The sequence below is a fragment of the Camarhynchus parvulus genome, chromosome 7, assembly GCF_901933205.1.
Source record: "Camarhynchus parvulus chromosome 7, STF_HiC, whole genome shotgun sequence".
NCBI classification, from domain to species: Eukaryota; Metazoa; Chordata; class Aves; order Passeriformes; family Thraupidae; genus Camarhynchus; species Camarhynchus parvulus.
In genome coordinates, this window is record NC_044577.1 from 18,976,931 (window position 1) to 18,995,937 (window position 19,007).

General features: G+C 40.0%; 1 protein-coding gene across 2 annotated transcripts in view; it reads right to left on the minus strand.

Annotated features, from left to right (window-relative positions):
- The window catches only part of CERS6 (ceramide synthase 6), a 97,219-nt gene that overhangs the window by 61,625 nt on the left and 16,587 nt on the right, over positions 1–19,007 (minus strand). For both annotated transcript variants that reach the window (XM_030952247.1, XM_030952245.1), the window contains exons 2-3: positions 2,379–2,484; positions 169–299 (exon numbers count right to left, since the gene is read on the minus strand). In XM_030952247.1, the coding sequence (XP_030808107.1) occupies positions 169–299; positions 2,379–2,484 (237 nt within the window). The remainder of the gene's footprint in view (positions 1–168; positions 300–2,378; positions 2,485–19,007) is intronic.

The following is a 19,007-nucleotide window of genomic DNA, read 5'->3' on the forward strand; positions in this document are numbered from 1 at the left end:
GCCCAATCTGACTCCTTCAGGACAATGAAGATTATTTTTCTCATTAGTTATATTCTACCAATTTGTATAATTTTCTAATTGTCTGCAAAAGTACCTGTGAAAAACAAAAGGGAAAACTGATGAGAACACAGGCTCAACAAGACTCAAGAAGAGAACATGCATCCTTACATGCTCTCACAGAACTTCCTAAGGGTGCTGGGCTTCTCCTGGTTGCGCCTTTGTCGGAACCAACGTTGAATGCTGCGCACATCCCAGTCCAGCTGCTTGGAGAGCCCTTCCAGCCTCTTCTCATCTGGATGCTACAAAACAGAGAAGCACAAAAATGATTTTCTAGCTCAACTGCATTAACATTTTAAATTCAGAACCACTGAAATTGATTCTTGCCTTCTTACCAAGGCTGTCTGTCAGACACATGGATACACAGAAATACGTTCACAGAAATCTCTACTGGCAGATTCCTGTCAGAATACATTTACAGTGACAATTTATCTAGAAGGACAGATGCTGTAATATGACATGCAGGTCCATTACTGATAAAAAACTTTAAAGGGACAATGGGACTGAAACTTGCTTGAGACTTGGAAGTGAAGTTCAGCAGCCATAAAATGCCATGCATTTCTGGAGCAGTGGCTCTTGCAAACACCCCACTGCCTGCCACACACTAATACCTGTTCCACTCTCCTACATCAGGATCTTTGTCCTAGCGACTGTTGCACTAGGGAAGATGGTTTGACTGACACACAAAAAAGATAAATCCCATGCTTCTGCACAATAATGTTAAAAAATGAGGTCGCTAAACAAAGTGACAACTTCAAAAGGAAAATCACCTTGACAACAGGGAGACATTTTCTGAAATTGTTTTCTGTAAAACTAAATGCACACAAATATTCTCCAAAGCAGAAAATGTAGAAGTCTCACACCATTAGCATGGGTGCAAACCAGTGTAGAGGTAAGGCAAAAGAAAATTAGTTTGTCTTTAATTTGAAGAGCAGTACAGGATGACTCTCCAATCATACAGCAATTCTACATGTACAGTGAAGCATATGTACTACTCATGTATTTCTCCTGATCACATAGTTCTTTAAATAGAAAAATGCAAAATCTGTCTTCTGGAACTTTAGCTTTATTTCTGCAAACCAGTTACATATATTGGATTTGGCATCCATCTCAACAAAGTTTTTCAGTCAACCAAAGTATCTACTAGTTTTTCAATGGGAGGTTAAGAAAAGCAATTTCTGTAACCTTAGAAAGATGAAATGTTTGATGTAGCCCTTGGGAGTTTGACTAGAGAGAACTGCTGTATAGGATTCAAAAAAGAAAGGTAGCTATATTGGACAGTTTCTCTGAGAGCAGCTACCAGATTCTTGCAGGAAAGCAGATACTTTTGTTTGGAGCTCTTCACACTCACAGGCATTTCAGGCCCTGGTCAGACTACCAGATTTTATGACAAAATACTAAAAACAAACACATAAACTCCACAACTAACAAAACAAAACAAAACCATTCTTCATTCAGCTGAGTCCGTGTGAGAGTATATCCTGCAGCTTTCAGAAACAAGCCACATGCAATTCCCTCCCTGAAAACAGGACAAAAGCCACAGCAAGTGCCATGGTGATCTCTGGGTAGTGTAGGACACACAAGCAAGACAGACCCACAGCCCATTTCACTGTCTATGACACTGAACCCAGTTTTGCCCTTCATGACTTTAATACTCTCTGAAGTTTACACTGGTGCCCAGCTGCAGTCTGGAGCCAAGGTGAGAATGGAAAGCTCCTGCAGAAAAATTTGGGATGCTTGAAAAGCACGGACAGAACAACAAACAGGTTGAGATGTCATATGGTGAGAGATGTAGAGACAGATATGTAAGTTGTGGGGGGAAATCTTGTACAAGAAAGATATGCAAATAAAACATTTTTAGTCAGTTTCTCCCCACTTTTCTATGTCGTTCTCCTTTAGCTGGGACACCAGTAAAACAGGCCTTTCCCTAGAAGGAGTAGCTTTGAAGTTTCATGGAAAACTCAGTATCAATATTACTGGCTTACAATGAACCCTTTTTTTCTAAAAACTTCAACAATTTTGCAAAAATTGATACAAAATAGATAAGAAGCAAAAACACATAAGAAGGAAAAAAATGTAGGTGGCTATATGGCATCTACAAAGTGTTTCTGTGACAATTTTTTACTGAAAACTTACAGGAGACATCACAAAGGGATACACAAGTGCTCAAGCTGGCATTAATGACATCCCCAATATCTGAATTTCTCAATTGAGGGGCAAAATGCAGCACTGCATTTGTCTGTTAGCCTTGCTTTGTTCCGACATAGTTTACAGGGCCACATCCCACTTCACAAGGTGAATATTTTAGTCAGACACACTACCTTTGTAATAGCTGTGAAAACCTTCTCCAAGATAGCATTAGGTTGAGCTTTCTGTGGTCCATTGGCTTGGACTTTAAGGCCTAAGGCACAGGGTTTAGCGATGAACCTGTGAGAAACAGAAAAATGAGAGAAGAAAACAGGTGAAATCCTTCAATTATATACTTCATTACTGTTTTCAATCAGTGGCATGTGGTAAATGGGCAAACATTATGACCCAGCCAACAAAAACAATACTTAGTTTTACAGCTCAAAAGCAAGCTCATGTAGACAATTACATCACAAAGTAAGGAACATCACTTTGAAGGATGAAAGGAACTCCTGGAACACATGAAACAGGATTTTCTTTCATGTCGTGAAGAAAGAGATTAGAACAAAAGCATAAGAGGAATGCCTCCTAGAGAAGCACCAACTAAAGAGAAGAGCAGGGCAGCTTGAGGAGCATATAATATTATTCTCCAAACACAGCATTTTTAAAAAACAGTTTCCACAGTAGCCACCACCTCAGGACTCCTTTGGCACAATGGAATTTCTGAATCCTGAAAGCTGCCCAGTCAATACAATTTTCTAAAAGCATAACATTTTCATGATACAGAGACACAAGCAATACTCTTCTGCTGAAGTATGAGGCTGTCCAAAATCCTAACACCAATCCGTAAGTTCTCTGAGACATTTTAGATTTGAATTGCATAGTTTACATTACATATAGTCAAAGACCACACCTCTACCCATGAAAAATTAAATTATTTGTAACTATGAGTCTAAATCTGGAATTACCATGAAACCTAAAAGCACTGTATAGAAATCACATTCATATCTGAACACTACGAACTTCTGCCATCTTTGAACTATATAACTCATTATTTCACTTAAACAGCTTCTCTTTCCCTAAACTTCATTTGCCAACAAGGACCAAAACAACACTTGGTACTTAAGCAGTTCCACATTTATCCAGCTGAATGACCACAAGCTACAAAAAATTCTGGACTTCTTACCCACACACAAGCCCCATTTTAAGCCCTGTCATGAGCTACAACTGCTGTTTCTGCCATGTTTAAGACAGCACCACTAATTAAAGGGAATTAAGACCTTATCAATGTGATAGTGGTTACAGCAATAGCATTTGGTAAACAAAGGTGGGTGATGCCAGACTAACCTGTTTTCCTGGAGAAAAAATATTGATACATTGACACAATTCCATATGAATGGCAATTCTATAGCCTGAAATTATGTTGGTGACTGACTGAGAGTGAGAGGACAAATATTCAAAAACACATGCAGTGTATCAGTGATCTCACTATTTGCTCCTAGCATGTTACAGAAGAAAAAACCCTTATACACTGTAAACTTTGGTGGCAATCTAAATTGATTGCAGATTGTAACCATCATGCTACCTCCACAGCATCAACCAAATTAAAGGCATTGTATCAGGTGTAAATTCCCTGCTTTAGAGTTCAGAGCTTTGATGAATCCAGTTTCACTACTAAGCTCAAGAAGGCAACCCAGTCTTCTGCTCATGACAAAGGAGTATGCAAGCTCTGCGCATGTTAGATGTAAATACAGTTTAATCAAGCCACATGGAAACTTGTATGTTAGTTAAACTATAAGCTGACAAAAGAAGTGAGAATTGTATTCTTAACTTCTATACAGACATAACCAAACCAGTGCTGGTAATTGCTGCTAGCTGATAACCAAAAAGATAGCTGAAGAAGCCAATGCAACTTGATTTCAGAAGTTTACTTTACTAAAGAATTCTAAAACACTTCATAATGTACCAATAGGTCTCAGAATATTAGCATCTATGTCCTTATTTTGTATCCAAAAGCTGTAAAACAGCCAGAAATTCAAGTCTTTAATAATAAAGACAATAAAAACATTTTCCTGAAGAGTAAGCCATAGAGCTAGACAAGAGTCAATCCTTAAAGAGACAATAAAGGTGATGTCAATCACTATTAAACCTAATTTTACGAAACCATTAGAGGAAACATTTAAAAGTAGAGGGACAGGGGAATGCTGTAGGCAGAGTGAAAACAAATAAAAGAAACAGAAGACAACTGCAGCAGCTTCATGCATTCACAGAGGAAACCAAGCCCAGCCTCCACCATCAATAGCAAGATCAAGAAACAGTCATTAAATAAACACAAAAATCAAAATAAAAATTGTTTCAGATGGATTTTCTGTGCACTTCTTAAGTCAATCTCCTCTGAAATGAGACATGATTTAGGATCATTTTGTTCATTTGGAGGGTATGGGGGGTTTTATTTGTTTGCTTGGGGGTTTTGCTGTTGTTTTGTTTGTTCGCTATTCTTTTAATAAAATACATCTTGCAACTTCTGTTTTGCTTTTCTCCTTCCCCTGAGTGAAGGAATGTGATAGCCATGATATAATCCCACTAGAAAGGCAGTTCCCTAAACATGCTAATTTAAAAGGAAAAAAGCAGATTAAAAGTCCCAGTTAGAAAAAAATTCAACAAGACATAATTCCAACATGTTTCATGCTGAGCTGATATTAATTTAAATCTAAGCCAACCAGCTGGGTTTGCTTAAATTATATTCTTAAAATTACACGCGATGTTAATGAACAGCCTAGGTAAATCCAGGACAAAGCATGGACCCAGTGGTTTTTTTTAAACCTTAAAATTATAATATAGATGTTATACCCATTACCTAAAATGAAACACATTTTCTAAACAGAAACGTGAACTTTTCTGCCTTTGTTGCTTATGTTTGTCACATGCATGGGAGGAATGGGCAGGTGACTTAAAGCAGAGCTTGTCCACAGTACACAGCTGCAAGACCCAGGATTATCTTGGCCAGCTATGTCAGTGATGAAGGGACAGGCAAAGCTACAAAAAACCCACAAAGGTCCCACCAGGACACTCAAGAAAAAGCAGTTTTAACTGAAACATTTTAGACACCTGCAATACTGAGCAGGTTTGAGCACTAATTCAAGTATGCATGAGCCAAGCTTTGTCCATGTGACTGCTTTTGGCAGAACTTGTAAAACGTGAGATTTTTTTTTCAGACAAACCCAACCAAAACAAGATATACTTTAGAGTATAAAAATGTTTTTCGAGTTCGAAGTTGTTTAAAGTATAATTCATTTAACAGGGTCCCAAATTTCACAGGTGTCATAAAAAGCTTAATTAACATGATATTCCTCTGTAATAATTTAAATTGATTTGTAAGTAGAAAAACAGAATTCATGTTTGATACATGTACAAACTGAGTGTTTGGCCAAATGCTGTACTTCTTAAAAGCACTGTTCATTTTTACCATTTCTGCTAACATTGTGGTATTCAATTCCCTAAACAGTCTTAGTGAATCCCATGGGACCATTTATTGCATAAAGTACTGCAATTAAGAGGAAGCAGCTATTGTGAAAGAGTAAGGAGAGTGGAATTGAGTATATTGCCAGCTTTTCTCTTTAAAACATGGAAATCTGAACAAACACAACAGTAATATCTCATTTTCAATGGATTTCAGTATAGCTGAATTGAAACTTGGTATTCAATTACACAGAAATTTAAGGACAAACACATTTTGCTAAATATAGTCCCATCTATTCTGGATCTAGAAAGGAAACACTAACATAAACAAGGGAATTAAAATCAGAATTCAATACCCTTTTTAAAGGCAGGTTCCTCATTCACAGAAGCCACATTTAACCCCCGCCCCCGTCACTCCCCAAAGCCCAAAGTTTAATTTTTCTTACTATAAATCAAACAGCCCTACTTGTAACATGTCATCTTTGCCCTGAATGTGGCCAGACACAGATACAGAACTCTTTAGTCATCTGGGGCACTGGGAATGCACCTGGTAGGGCCCTCTGATAGGGTGTGAATGTAGTGTTTTCACACCGGCAGGTCATCTGCCATTTCCCAGCTGACCAGAGTAGCTGCCCTTTAGCAAATCCATGTCTGTCAGTTTCTCAGCAGCTCGGCACAAACAATTCTTGCAGATATTTAAACCACAACAAAGCCCACAGCAGGTAAATAGGGATTACAGGTTCGGGATTTTTTAAACAGCCTTAAAGGTCTGCAAGAATTAACAAGGCTTTCCAAAGAGGGCCAACAAACCCAAAAAAGCCAACAAAACAAACAAAAATTAAGCTAACGGCTAATGAGTATTAGATTCATGTAACTCACATTCTTTTTAATGTATGGAAAGAAAATAATGCTTCTTCTAAACTATCAATTTAAGAAACACTAGTCTAAGAATAACTGACAGCATTTGGTAAGTGATACACGTTAACCAATTATTTTTGCAAAAGGATAAGATTACCCATTCAACAGAACCAAAATCAAAACAAGGGTGGTTGATACAGAGGAAAAAGGGTGTTTTATACTTCTGCACTTAAAACTAGTATGTCTAAAATAAGTTGTCATCAGAGGGAAGGCACTGCAAGAGTCTTACCAGGTCCCAAACCCAGAAATAACTGGGAAGGTAAGTTTAGACTATTATTATTATTATTATTATCATTATTGCTGTTGTTGTTGTTGTTTTTTAGGTCATGTCATCCCACACATTAGTAAACCTTTTTTTTCCTTGCAGTATTTTAAGCACACGAAGTTTCTACCCTCACTTAAGTAACTTCATTTTGTGGCCAACTTCAATACAGAAGCCCACTCAGAAATTTTCATTAGTGCAACTGAGAAAAGCTAAGCCAGTGCATATTTCACACTTTCCTAAAATATCGTGGTTAATCACAGCTTAAATCAGTCACTTTTGTCATTCATTTTATCACAAGTAGGTCACATTATGGACCAAGAGACGTGACTAATGGCCTGTTATTACATACCATCCATCCCCTAACTAACAATCTTTATTCTGATAAGATACCTCAGCATGGCACAAAAGATCTGCACAAAATCACCCTGGAGACTGCTCCTACATGACCTCTGTGCTGAGGATGCATCTATACCTATGTACAGTAATTGGAAAAAACTGTGGTGAATGTTAAGGTGTGCAGCACATCTCTGAGTCACCCCAAGTTTAACTAGAGGATCTCCAGGGATACCACAGTCTAGATAAGTGGTAGGCTCTGATTACATACATTCAGTATCTCTGTGAAACAGGTAAAAACTCTCAGACACTGGCATAGCTCAAGTGATGCTTGCATAAAAGTCTGCTCATGTTGCTAAAACAAGCCAGCTGTGACCTCCAAAAAAACCCCCCAAAAAAACCATGCAAACTATTCCTTGCCAATCAAATATGTCCATAAAATCTCAGTTTCCTATCAGTACACTTAAAGATATCAGGGAAGGAAGTTAAACAAGCAAACATTCCTCTCTGTGCTAAAGATGTACACAGATCTGTTTAGAGGAGTCTGGCTCCTTTTTTGAAAGAGTGATGCAGAGCAAATTTTCCCAGCTCATCTACTTTATGCTCACTAAACACAGATTATTCCAGGGATTTATGATTACAATTGTCTAACTTGTTGGACATTGCTTGCTGGTTTTAAACAGAAACAATCTAAACTTGCTCAAAGGATCAGTAAAAGCAGAAGAGGTTTGTTTCTGAGCAGATGCTCAACCGATTTACTGCCACAACACTCAAAAACAATTACTGAATTTGTTACTTTGGTATAGCTGACCTACTTAACTCAGAAGTTACTTGTATTAGCAATAATTAAAATAAAGCAAACAAAACACCCTACAAAATCCAGAAAAATCTCAATAGCTCTAGAACAAAATCAGTAGATAAACAGGGTTATCACCTCAGCATACCTATCCCAGCAGCAGTTTTGGCTTTATGTTTCACAATAATTTATGTTACAGAAGATCCAATAGGACACAATGTCTGAAGCACAGGCAGGGCTCTTAATGGAGGTAATCTCATCCAAAATGTATGTACACAGGAAAGTTAATTTCGCTGAAATCTTTTGGATGTGCTGAGAAATGGGTCAGAACTCCCACAATGAAACATTTTCAGAGGAAAGAACCTGTCTGCCCAAGCAAAAAGCCAAGCACACAACTCTGTGTGTCAGCAAGAGCCTTCTCCCACAGAGCATCCCCAGCAGCATCTCAGAGGGCAGTGTAAAGGACAGCACAGAGCCAATCCTTCCAGGGGGACCTATTCCAGACCCTGCTGCAATGACTTCAGAAAAGCACACATGCACCTGCCTTTCATCTGAGATGTTCAATGCTCTCCTCTCCTCTCCATGCATTAGCTGTTATTGCCACATCAGCATCACTATCCCATACCTCACATTAAATTACACAAAATAAAAACTATATGGTGCAATCCACATGGGTTTCCAAAAAACCAAAAGCCAAGGTAAAAGGTAGCTGTGTAAAAAAACAGATTTGGTATTTCAGCTTTCAGACTTACTGGTTAGTACAGAGCAAAACCACATAATTTTAAGTAAATAAAACAAATTATCTTTATCACTTGACAGCAGTATTAGGAAAAGCTTTGTCCTAACAGAGTTACTCTTAAGAAATACAACTGATATGACTAACCCATACCTTTCTTTCAATCACTGTAAAACTGTTTCATCTTTGCAATGGATTTCTCACATTTATATTTTCCTGCCTTTTTGACTGAAAATACACATCTCAAAGACACATTTCCTCATGGTGCAAATTTAAAAATACTCCCATTTTCTGAAGATTTTGATCCAATTAAAAAATCCATGACCAGTAACATTTGGCTTGAGCTACCTCTGCATACCTGCTAGTTCCCATCACAAGCTGCAGGCCAGACCCCACTGATGACTGACCCAGTTCCGGACTCTGTTCACACATGGTGCCAATCCCTTGTGCCCCACAGAGTTGGAAAATCTATTTCATTCTTTCTCTAGGTTAGTTCATAATGGGACTGACTCACGCAGGAGGTTTTCTGCCATCAGTATGGGATTACTCCAGCCCAGCCTCTACCAGCAGTTTCCCATCCAGTTGCTTTTCCCGTCCATATGTTACTACAAAAATGGGAAACAAATAAGGCCAGCACTTTACAAACAGAAGTGGTCCTTTTTTCCAAATATGGAAGCAATTTTTTTAAATATACGTATGCATTAAGTTTTAAGCATTTCAGTTTCTCCTTAAACTCTAAGACTGAAATCAAGGGAAACTACATGCTCCAGAATAGCAACAAGCACTGCACAAATGTAGACAAAGGTCACAAATAAATATTTTTGCAGCCAGCTGTCTAATGCTTTCTTTCTTTGTAATCTCTAAAAATAAAGTTTAGTCACTCTGTAACTTTCCAAGCACAGATCAGGGAGAGGGAGAAGGAATGGAAAGGGTGATAGACTCCAGTCCCCCCACCTCTAACACATGGTGCCTTCTCTCAGCTGCCCTCCACCAGCATCACCAAGGCAGTAGATGGTATGGATGATACAATTCTGAATGTATCACTCTCACCCTTTTTGCACTAAAATCAAGACACACAAATCAGGGTCAATGACAAAATTCAGGATCCAAAATTGTAGCCCACTGTTAAAGGTCAGTCAACACAAAAATATTCTCCCAACTTCTAGAAAGTTGTGGCTTAGGGACTTTTTAGACCAAAAAAGGCATCTTTGCACATAGCAGTCCCCAAAGAGCTGACCCTTCCTCCCCAGGCTGCACTAGTAGCTCATTGAGCTTGTGAAAACTTTCCACAGTCTATGGCAGAGCTCTCCAGTGTAAATTCAGACTCCGTGAGGAGAACCATCCCACTTCATTTTGAACTCACTTCTGGTCAGTTTTGGTTTTGCTTTTTCATTTCTTGCACTGGGTAAAAATGAACAGTCAATCCCAAAGCATCCTTTGTCCCTCCTGACACTATAGATTTTGTACTCACTTCTGCCACTTCTAAAATACAGAACTGGTAAGTCGCTTCATTTCAGCAAGTGTGGGACAACCAAAACAAAGAACCAACCATAAAACACCTACGTATGAAAAGACACAGGGTCCAAATGGGATTTGATGCTGGACAGGGAAAAGGGCAGGAAGACAGCACAGAAAGAAATTAAAGACTGACAGGTTAATTTTTAAATTGCAGTAGGTTACCCTAACACAATGACACTGTTCTAATCCCCCAGGCCCTGCAGCATTACTTTATCTTTCACTTTGGTCACATCTTTAACTTGCGAGCAAAAAAAAATTAAAAATTGTGACTGATCCCTATGTCTACAGTAAAGGAACAGCCAAGGCATGCCATCCACTGGCCTCTTGATAAGTGCACACTCTTGTACTGCAGTTCTCCTTCATCTACCAAGGCAGATTCCAAGGTGCAAAAGAAACTGCAATTAGCTGCACTTGGGCAAGACACAAAAGGTGCTAATTGGCTTACAGCAACTGTTTAAAGTAAAAGTCTCAGCAATCATTTTGATAAATAACATAGCTCTGCCCACTAGAAAGTCAATGCTACTCCTCCAGGTTCCCCCATGGTAGGTCTCAGCACATGCTAACTTGTCTCATTAATGTCCCCCTAAATTCTAATGTATTTGCCTTCTGACCTATTTACTGATTTGTTTAGTATCACAAGGCCAAATAATGAAGGATGTTAAAAACCCCTAGCAATCACTAACAACAAACAGTCTATCTGATATTATAACTAAAGACCTTACCAAGTCACAGAACAGAACTTGAAGAGTTCAGCAGCAACCTCCTGGAAAATGTTAACAAGTATCTGAAATGTTGGAAAATTATACTGTTCACCAAGAACAGAAACGTATCAAGTTATATCAGGTTAGAAAACATTTTTTGAAAGCAGAGAAGATAAATAATGCTTTATATTCAATGGAACATTGAAAAAATTTAAGTCCCTAAAATATTTCTGGGCTTGAGGGGCACAAGGATCCTACCTCCTGCCCTGCTCCATGTGTTATGTAACAAGGCCCTGAGCAAGGGCAGGAGTTGCAAGAAAAGGAAAGCTCAAAATTCTGTCTGTCTGCTCCAAATGTGCATTTGTGTTTGAGCAAATGACCCAGCCTGCCTGAATGACTTGAAGGCATGCTCTGCTCCTGAACATTGTCATTACACTACCTGGGAGTGGCACAAACTTAAGAAAAGCACAAACAACAAAGGATTTCAATATTTTCAAGCTTTCTCTTTGTCCTTATGTGAGTTCAGCTTCTGTACTGCTGGTGGGCTGTCATGACAGAGAATTTCAATATGCGCCTCAATCTTATGGGCCAACCACTACCTCTGGTGCAAATCCTATTTCTCCACCTCAGGAGGCAGGGCATGTTTCAGGAACTTTCCTGCTCCGAGCAGAGTGCTCACACTAAATCTTTATTCTGTTCCCTTTGAAGAGGCAATAGGTCATGGATTCCTCCCTGCAGGATGGTTGTACTTCTGTAAGTACTGGAAATAGGGATGGTTGGAGATTAAGCTTTGATTCCAAGAGCTAGGTCACAAAATCATCAAATCTTTTGCAGGAGCTTCAAGAGGAACCAATTTTCATTCTAGTTGGCAGGTATGAACCACAAAAAATGATCACAATATTATTAATTCACTGTATTTTCTGCATGTATATGAAAACAAATATATATGTACACTGAAACAAGCATACATATATAAAACATATGTAATAGCACATATTTTTATATATTTGTGTGTGTGTACATTTAATATATGTGTGTATATACAATCAAACTTCAGGATAGTGTCTTGTACTAAAATACAAGAATTAGAGCCTTATTTCTTTCCAGACACTTTACACAAACTCAGAACAAACCCCAGTTCCTATCTGATACAAAAATCCAGTTCCTCAGTTTATTTCTGATTAGTTTCCAATACAAAAATATAATAGGCACATGTAGATATTCAGGAAACCTATTCCTCAAGAAGCATACAGCCATACAACACAATAAATTATTTTCCCTGTTTTATCCTTAAATTGGTATTACTTAAGAAAATAAGGGCTGTCCAAAATTTGCAGACAGAATGTGGCAGGCTGGTCTGACCCATTCCTACCTGCCCAGGTACCACACCTAAGCAAGGGCAGCCACCTGAAGTGCTTGGGCTCCCTCTCCCTCACTTGTCCCTTTCTGCCACTTTTACTGCAGCCATAGAAACAGATTTCAGCTTCAAGAAACTGAAGACTATCACTGCACACCAGCCCAGAAGAGTATGGAGTTTTCAGCTGGATCAGTGATCTGATCCCATTCACTCTATCAACACAGCATCACTAAACTGAGACACTGGAAAACTTGACTCTCTAGATGCTCAAGTTAAGCCATCAGAGGACCATGTTCAGATTCTGCTTTGGAAATTTGATTTTGTAGTTCTTACAATGTATTCTCTTCTGAGAAAAAGGATTTTTAAAACATATTAGGATACCTATAATACAAAAGATTATATTTTTTTTTCCAAAATAAGTGCTTCAGCAAAAGATTTATTAAAATACCTATACAAGTGCTCACACCTAAAATCTCAAAAACCAGCTCAGATGGACCCCTTTCAAGAAGTAGTTTCTACCCGCATTGTATGATCATTAAATACCATATGGACTGATCAAAACATTCAACAAAGATAAAAAGCAAGGCCTCACTAGCTTCCAAGCCTTCTTGTACATTTTCACCTTTCTATTCTATTACTGAATAGTCTTAAAGCTTTCTTGTTTAACTGCCAGCTCAACAGGACACTGTTTCAGAAAGGCAGGGAAGCAATCTGGAAGGCAACTGCATCTCTGTATGCAGAAGTGCAGAACACCCAGCCCTCTACATGAGTTTACTGGCCCTCTGACCCTGTGCTGGGGGGTTGGGGAAACTAGTGCCCACCAGAGCGCAGGAAATACTGCACTGCACTGTTTGAAATGCACAGCCTTATGTTTTCTGCCTTCCACACTAAGGCTGTCCCAAAGCAAAACCTGCCATCACAGGCAAACAATGCATCTTGCACACAAAAAGCTCAAAACACAGCTGACAGGCATCTCATTGCAGCCCTAATGCGTGATAAACAATTAGTGATCGGACCAAACAGTGCAAGAACAAATCCCATTAACAAATAATAGGATTTGTTAGCGGATCACCCAAACGACACTTTGGAAACAACTCCCTGGGCTGCTGCAGCCAGAAACCTCAGCCAGGGAAGGGAGCCATGGGGCAGGACGCACTGGTGAGCTGCATACACAGCTACCAGCCATCCAGAGGAGCTCACCCTGCAGCAGCAATGCTGGCCCACCAGCTTTGACAGCATTTGAACATGCTGCAGCATGTGCCAAATGAAAGAAAATAAGTCATCTCATGTCTTGGGTATTTCTGAATGACTTACACTTTGGATCCATAAGCAAGTTTATTTTCTACACCAAAACACACAAGAAGCTGTTGCAGACATACTTTCTTTTAGCTCATTACAAGATTTTTGTCAGCAACTTTGCACACTACAATTTCAAACAACACCTGGCTACAGAGCACCTAACTAAAACACGGTTCCCTAAGAGTGTTGCAATATAAATGCTCACCTCTGCCAGCAGAAGTTGAAGGAAAAAAATAATTGTGCAGGTGGGTACTTGAGGAAGCCTGAGCTGACAGTGTAACATTGTTCCCCAGTGGTTGCTATTAGGTGCCTCAAATAAGTGAAGCTACGACCATAAGAGAAAAGGTGGCTTTTTACTATTAAGAACTTGAAAAAAATGAGAAGAAGGGTGCTTCATACTGAAAACTAGACAGAGCACCTATCTGGCCTGGCTGGTCACAAACTAAATGTAAGATAAATAGTTACTCAAAACCTTCAAGTGGCAAGTATTTGTTACTCTTTGTTTAGGGTGCCATAATCCTTTTCATTTCCTTTGGATCATTAGAACTGTCTTGCTTATTTATTTGTTTTTCAACATACCACAATGCATGCAGCTTGGGATGCAAACCAAAACTGGGAATCCATACAAGTTATATAATTCTAGAAGATTTTTACACAATTGTAGATTGTCAGTTACATCTTTTTAATGGCAAGAAACATAATTTCTAAGATGAATCACTGAATAATTCTTGTTTCAGAGTATAACTAAAAAAGAAAAAAAAATCCCTTACAACAACACTGATGGCAATGTCTGGGTGCAGTTTGAGCAAAGCAGCAGCGTGTACATACTTCTGAAAGCTCGCCCAAAACCCTCCCAGCAGAACATAAGACACAAACACACTGCCTTGCTGGGGATCAGCTCTTCCACAGGTCTTCAGAGCTCTTCCCACTGCTCTGGGTAAACTGAGCATTCTGGTGCACATGGACAATTATGAGGCAGCTCAGCCCAAAAAGCACAAAGTCTCTCCAGAATGTTATCTACGCTGTTCATCTGACAACTCAAATGGAAGCGACAGCCAGTCTCTCACCCAGCTGCGTTAGAGATTAGCCATGTGCAATATTGCTGCACTTGGACTGTGCAGTGCTGTACACTTGGCAAGAGGACAAAGAAAGGAGAAGATGGAATAGGGAGGAGAAATACTAAGGCAGGAGTTACTGCAGGACTCCTTTTGAAGCCTTGCCCATAACAGTCCAGGCAAACACAGATGTTACAGCCCACCATAGGCACTTGGCCAGCCTGCTGCCCAGACCCTCACTCTTCCCTGTTGCGTACACTCCAAACAGTCAGCATGCACATCAGTTAAGTGTCTGCACAGTGCCTGAACTGCAGCAAGGCTTTGCAAGCACTGAGGACATGGTAATTAGCAACTTTACAGAGAATCACAGATCAAATTCTGTCCTCCCTTGAGAACAAATCAGATGTGATGTGTATATCCAAGATACACGACCAAGTACCTCAGCCCAACACCATTGCTCAGAGTGGGACTGGGAATGTCAGGCCAGCAGATATGATGCCAAAGAAGGATACTCAGAGCAGCTCCTGTGAGCACCTCCTTTCAGCTCCTGGGGCTGACAGTGACTTTCTTGACATGCATGTTAGCCATGATCACCTAGAGAAATATTACTGACACAGCCTGGCTTCCAAAAAGCTTGACTGCTGACTCCCAACAGCTACAGCCAGGCACATAAAGAAAAGCAAAATTCTTCAGAATACCCTGGACTATGGCATAATTCCAAATTTTCCTTTAGAATAGGAAACAGTGATGAAATTATTCCATTGCAAGATCAGCTTCTACCTACAGGGATATCCTTCCAGCTTCAGAGAGAAGCACTGGTAAAGCAAAGGGGGGAGGGAGAAGGAGGGCTGATGAATGGTGCTACACCAAGGGCACAGCAGCATGGGGCCAGTTCCAAGCCTAATGCAGGGCAGTATTGCTGACTGACACATACAGGCTGGCTAAGGGAGGAGTTCCCATGAAGCCTACAGAACCTCCCCTGGTCCAAGCACCACCTTGGCTTTGCTCTTTCCCCAGCACTGTGGTCCCCTCCTTGCCAGCTGAGAGCGGCAAACCCTTGCCCTTTCAAGAGCCTCTCCAGCTGGCAAAAACCAACACTGGAGCCACAGCCAGTGCCATAAGAGAGCAGAGATCACAAACAAACATAAGAAACTGCAAAGCAGCATAAAGCCATATTCCAAGGCCATTGCCTACAGCACAATGAAAGAGAGCCTCCAGGCAGAGAGCTAAGAAGCCAGGCTGTAACCAGCAAGGATGGATTTATGCAGTCTCCTGATACCATTTCAGCAGTATCTCACAGCAGCTTCAGGAACAGAAGTCAGTTTCCTGGTTTTCAGTTGGTTATGGTTTTCCTGTAGCAGATGCAAACAGCTCAAGAACAAAACTAGTTATTAAGAAATGCAGAACAGGTAAAAATCCCTTGTTGGGCTGGCCAACCCCAGAGCCATGCATCAGTTAACCAAGCGCTCTAGAAGGAATTTGTAATCAAAAGGAAGGAAAACATTATCCATAAATCTATTCAGCAACTTAATATCCCCCTTCAAATGCTGTTGTCATGTTTATTCAGAGCATCTGGAGGATCAAAGCTCTGGTCAAAGCCTGTCATGAATCCCCATGCTGCTGCAGAATTTAGTACTAATCCCTGGTGCTTCATTGCTAAATAAGGAAAGAAAAATAAACAAACAAGCAAACCAAGCAAAGGCCAGGGCAAGTGCTATAAATAGACATGAGAAGGCCAAATTATTAGTTTAGAGATGCTATCAAAAAATTTAAAACCAAAGTCTTTCAGCCTCCTTTAGCTTTGTGTGCAAAGCAGTACCACATAACTCCTATGCAAAGTAAAGAGTGAGTGTATTTCACATACACAACAGTAATACTGCAGGCAGGACAAAAAGCCAAGCATGGAATGCCACACAGGAGAGGATCGAGCAGCAGGGCAAAAAGCAGCAAACACCACAGCAATCCACCAGAAGTAGGTGACTTCCCTTACTTCCTCACCACACATGCATATTTCATGACACTATATACAATGATGACAAAATTTTATGTTTTAACACACCAAATTTGAACATTCAAAATCAATGCAGCTGTTCACGTAGGGAAAAAAAAAGCTCTTCTAAGCAGCAGATTTATAATTGAGTCTGTCTGCACAGCCATGCAGATTGAAAAAACTAGGTCAAACCTTTTGCTAGTCAACCTCACTGCCATTCCTCCCCAGCCCTCCTCCCCCTTTAGATTTCAGCAGTTATTGAAGGAATCAATTAACAGACCTGTCATGCAGGTCTCAAATTGCTTCTGCCTGGTACATATCAGAGGGGTCATCTGTGCAACTACAGATGGAAGAGGGAAAAATTAAATCATTATAGTCTTTCCTATTCACAAATCCTAATCCTAGAGCACATGCACTCAATGCTACTAGGGTCCATTAGCAATCAAATAAATGATGCATGTCAGAAAATAGATGAAGAAGGAAAAGGGCAAGAGACAGGCAAATATAGGCTAGAAAGAAGCAAAAATAGAGGAATTGCTGTGCTTTCACTTTTGCTGTGCTCGCAGCAAAACCATAATAGCATCTGCTGCTTTTAATGACATCATGCTAGTGAATTTTGTACAGCTTCCTGGTGAACAGTTTTAGAAATCTCATAAATATCTCCATTTTGACACAAGATTTCAAAGAGAAACTATAATATTAGGTTTATATACTCATTACCCTCTGCATGTTTAAACAGTTCTTGTCTGGAAAAAAGGACTCACACACTGGAGTTCATATATTCACTGTCACAAAGGCATTAAGTGGGTTTTTAAATCTTCACAAAATGTAGGGACTAAGTCAGTCCAATTGCAGCTTACTCATTTTTACTCATTTCTCTCCTTCTGTTGCAGAGACAGAAGGGATTCTATTTCATTATCATAAAAAAAATTTGCCATTTTGTATCAGGCAAATACTAAAACAAATCACTCTTGAACCCTATTTCCACCAGATGCAATGTGCTACCGGACGAGTTTGTGCAAGAAGGTGAAGAAATCAACTTCCTGACTTACTGCAGTGATGGCCAACCTAACTGGTTTGGCAAGGCTCATACCACAACCTGCACAGGGTTGAAAGCCACAGGGCCACAGGACTGCAGACTGGCAGTTGAAGGCTGGGGTGGACCAGTCCCAGCTCTTACTGGCAAGCACCTCCTCTAACCACGCGGTGCCAGCAGCCTTGTGTGCTGCTGCTGTTGGCGCCTTCCATGTGAGGGGGACTGGGACAGCAGCCAAGGGACTCCAGTGGTGGGAAAGCAAGTGCTGGGGGCAGAGGGGAGGGTGCTGCTGCTAGGCAGGAGTGCCTCATTCATTTCCTTTGCTGGAAAAGAATGACCAGTGTGCAATGTGACACGTGCAGATCCGGCTGGCAAAATTCACAACCAGTCCTGAGTCCTTTTAGTTCAATTCAATGGAAATCATCATCATTTCACTTTCCACACAGGTGCTATGCAGAGTTTCTACTGTGCTGCTAAAGCCATTCTCTCTCACCAGCAAACCCAGGACTATCCCAGACCACCCAGAAAAGCCATTTGGAGCACAGTATACAGCTGAGTAGCAGAGTACACAGGCTGCATCCTAAATTCTAGAATGTGCATAGGGAGGCTTTGTCTTTGGTATTTTTTTTACTTTTACCATTCCTGCCTTTGGCTAAATTCCTTTGAAGCTAAGGCTATGCTACACATAACTCATCTAAACCAGCCCCATTTAGCCCTTGTTTCTGTGTAGTATCTTATCTATAGGAGTTCCAGCTGAAGTTTCATTGTCTTGAATAATTTTTCATCCTTAACTCAGCAAGCCATAAACAATTATTGCCTCAGTACCTTAGATAAACAACTATGGAAATCCTGAGGAAAACATTTGGGCTCTCTTTTGGGCTGACTGGTTCATGTTTGTTTCATCAGGTTTTTTGACAGTGACACATTTAGAAGGGGGAAGAATCTTGAACCTGAATGCAGAAAGACATTCAGAATTTGAACCCTCTGTTGAATGTATACTGGATTAGAGGGTAAGCAAAGAAATGGCAAGGATGGAATTCTTGAGGTAGATATGAGGAGTTGACAAAGTAAAGTAGGAAAAACAAGCATTTGCAAGAGAATTGCCAAACTAAAAACATTCTGGAACCACTACATTGTCAGGTAGCAACATTTGGCATGTTTACTCAGTTTTGAAGCCTGTACTTTAATGCTCAGTATTTCTCCTCAAAACCAGATCTTTTGCTTCTAGAAAAATGCAAAGCTCATTTTGTGTTAATCCTCTGAACAGTGGTGAGATAGTATGCCTGCATTTACCTAAATACTTCCTTCATTTATCTTTTGTTTTAAATACTGCCCCACAGTGAGAAACACAGATTCAAAA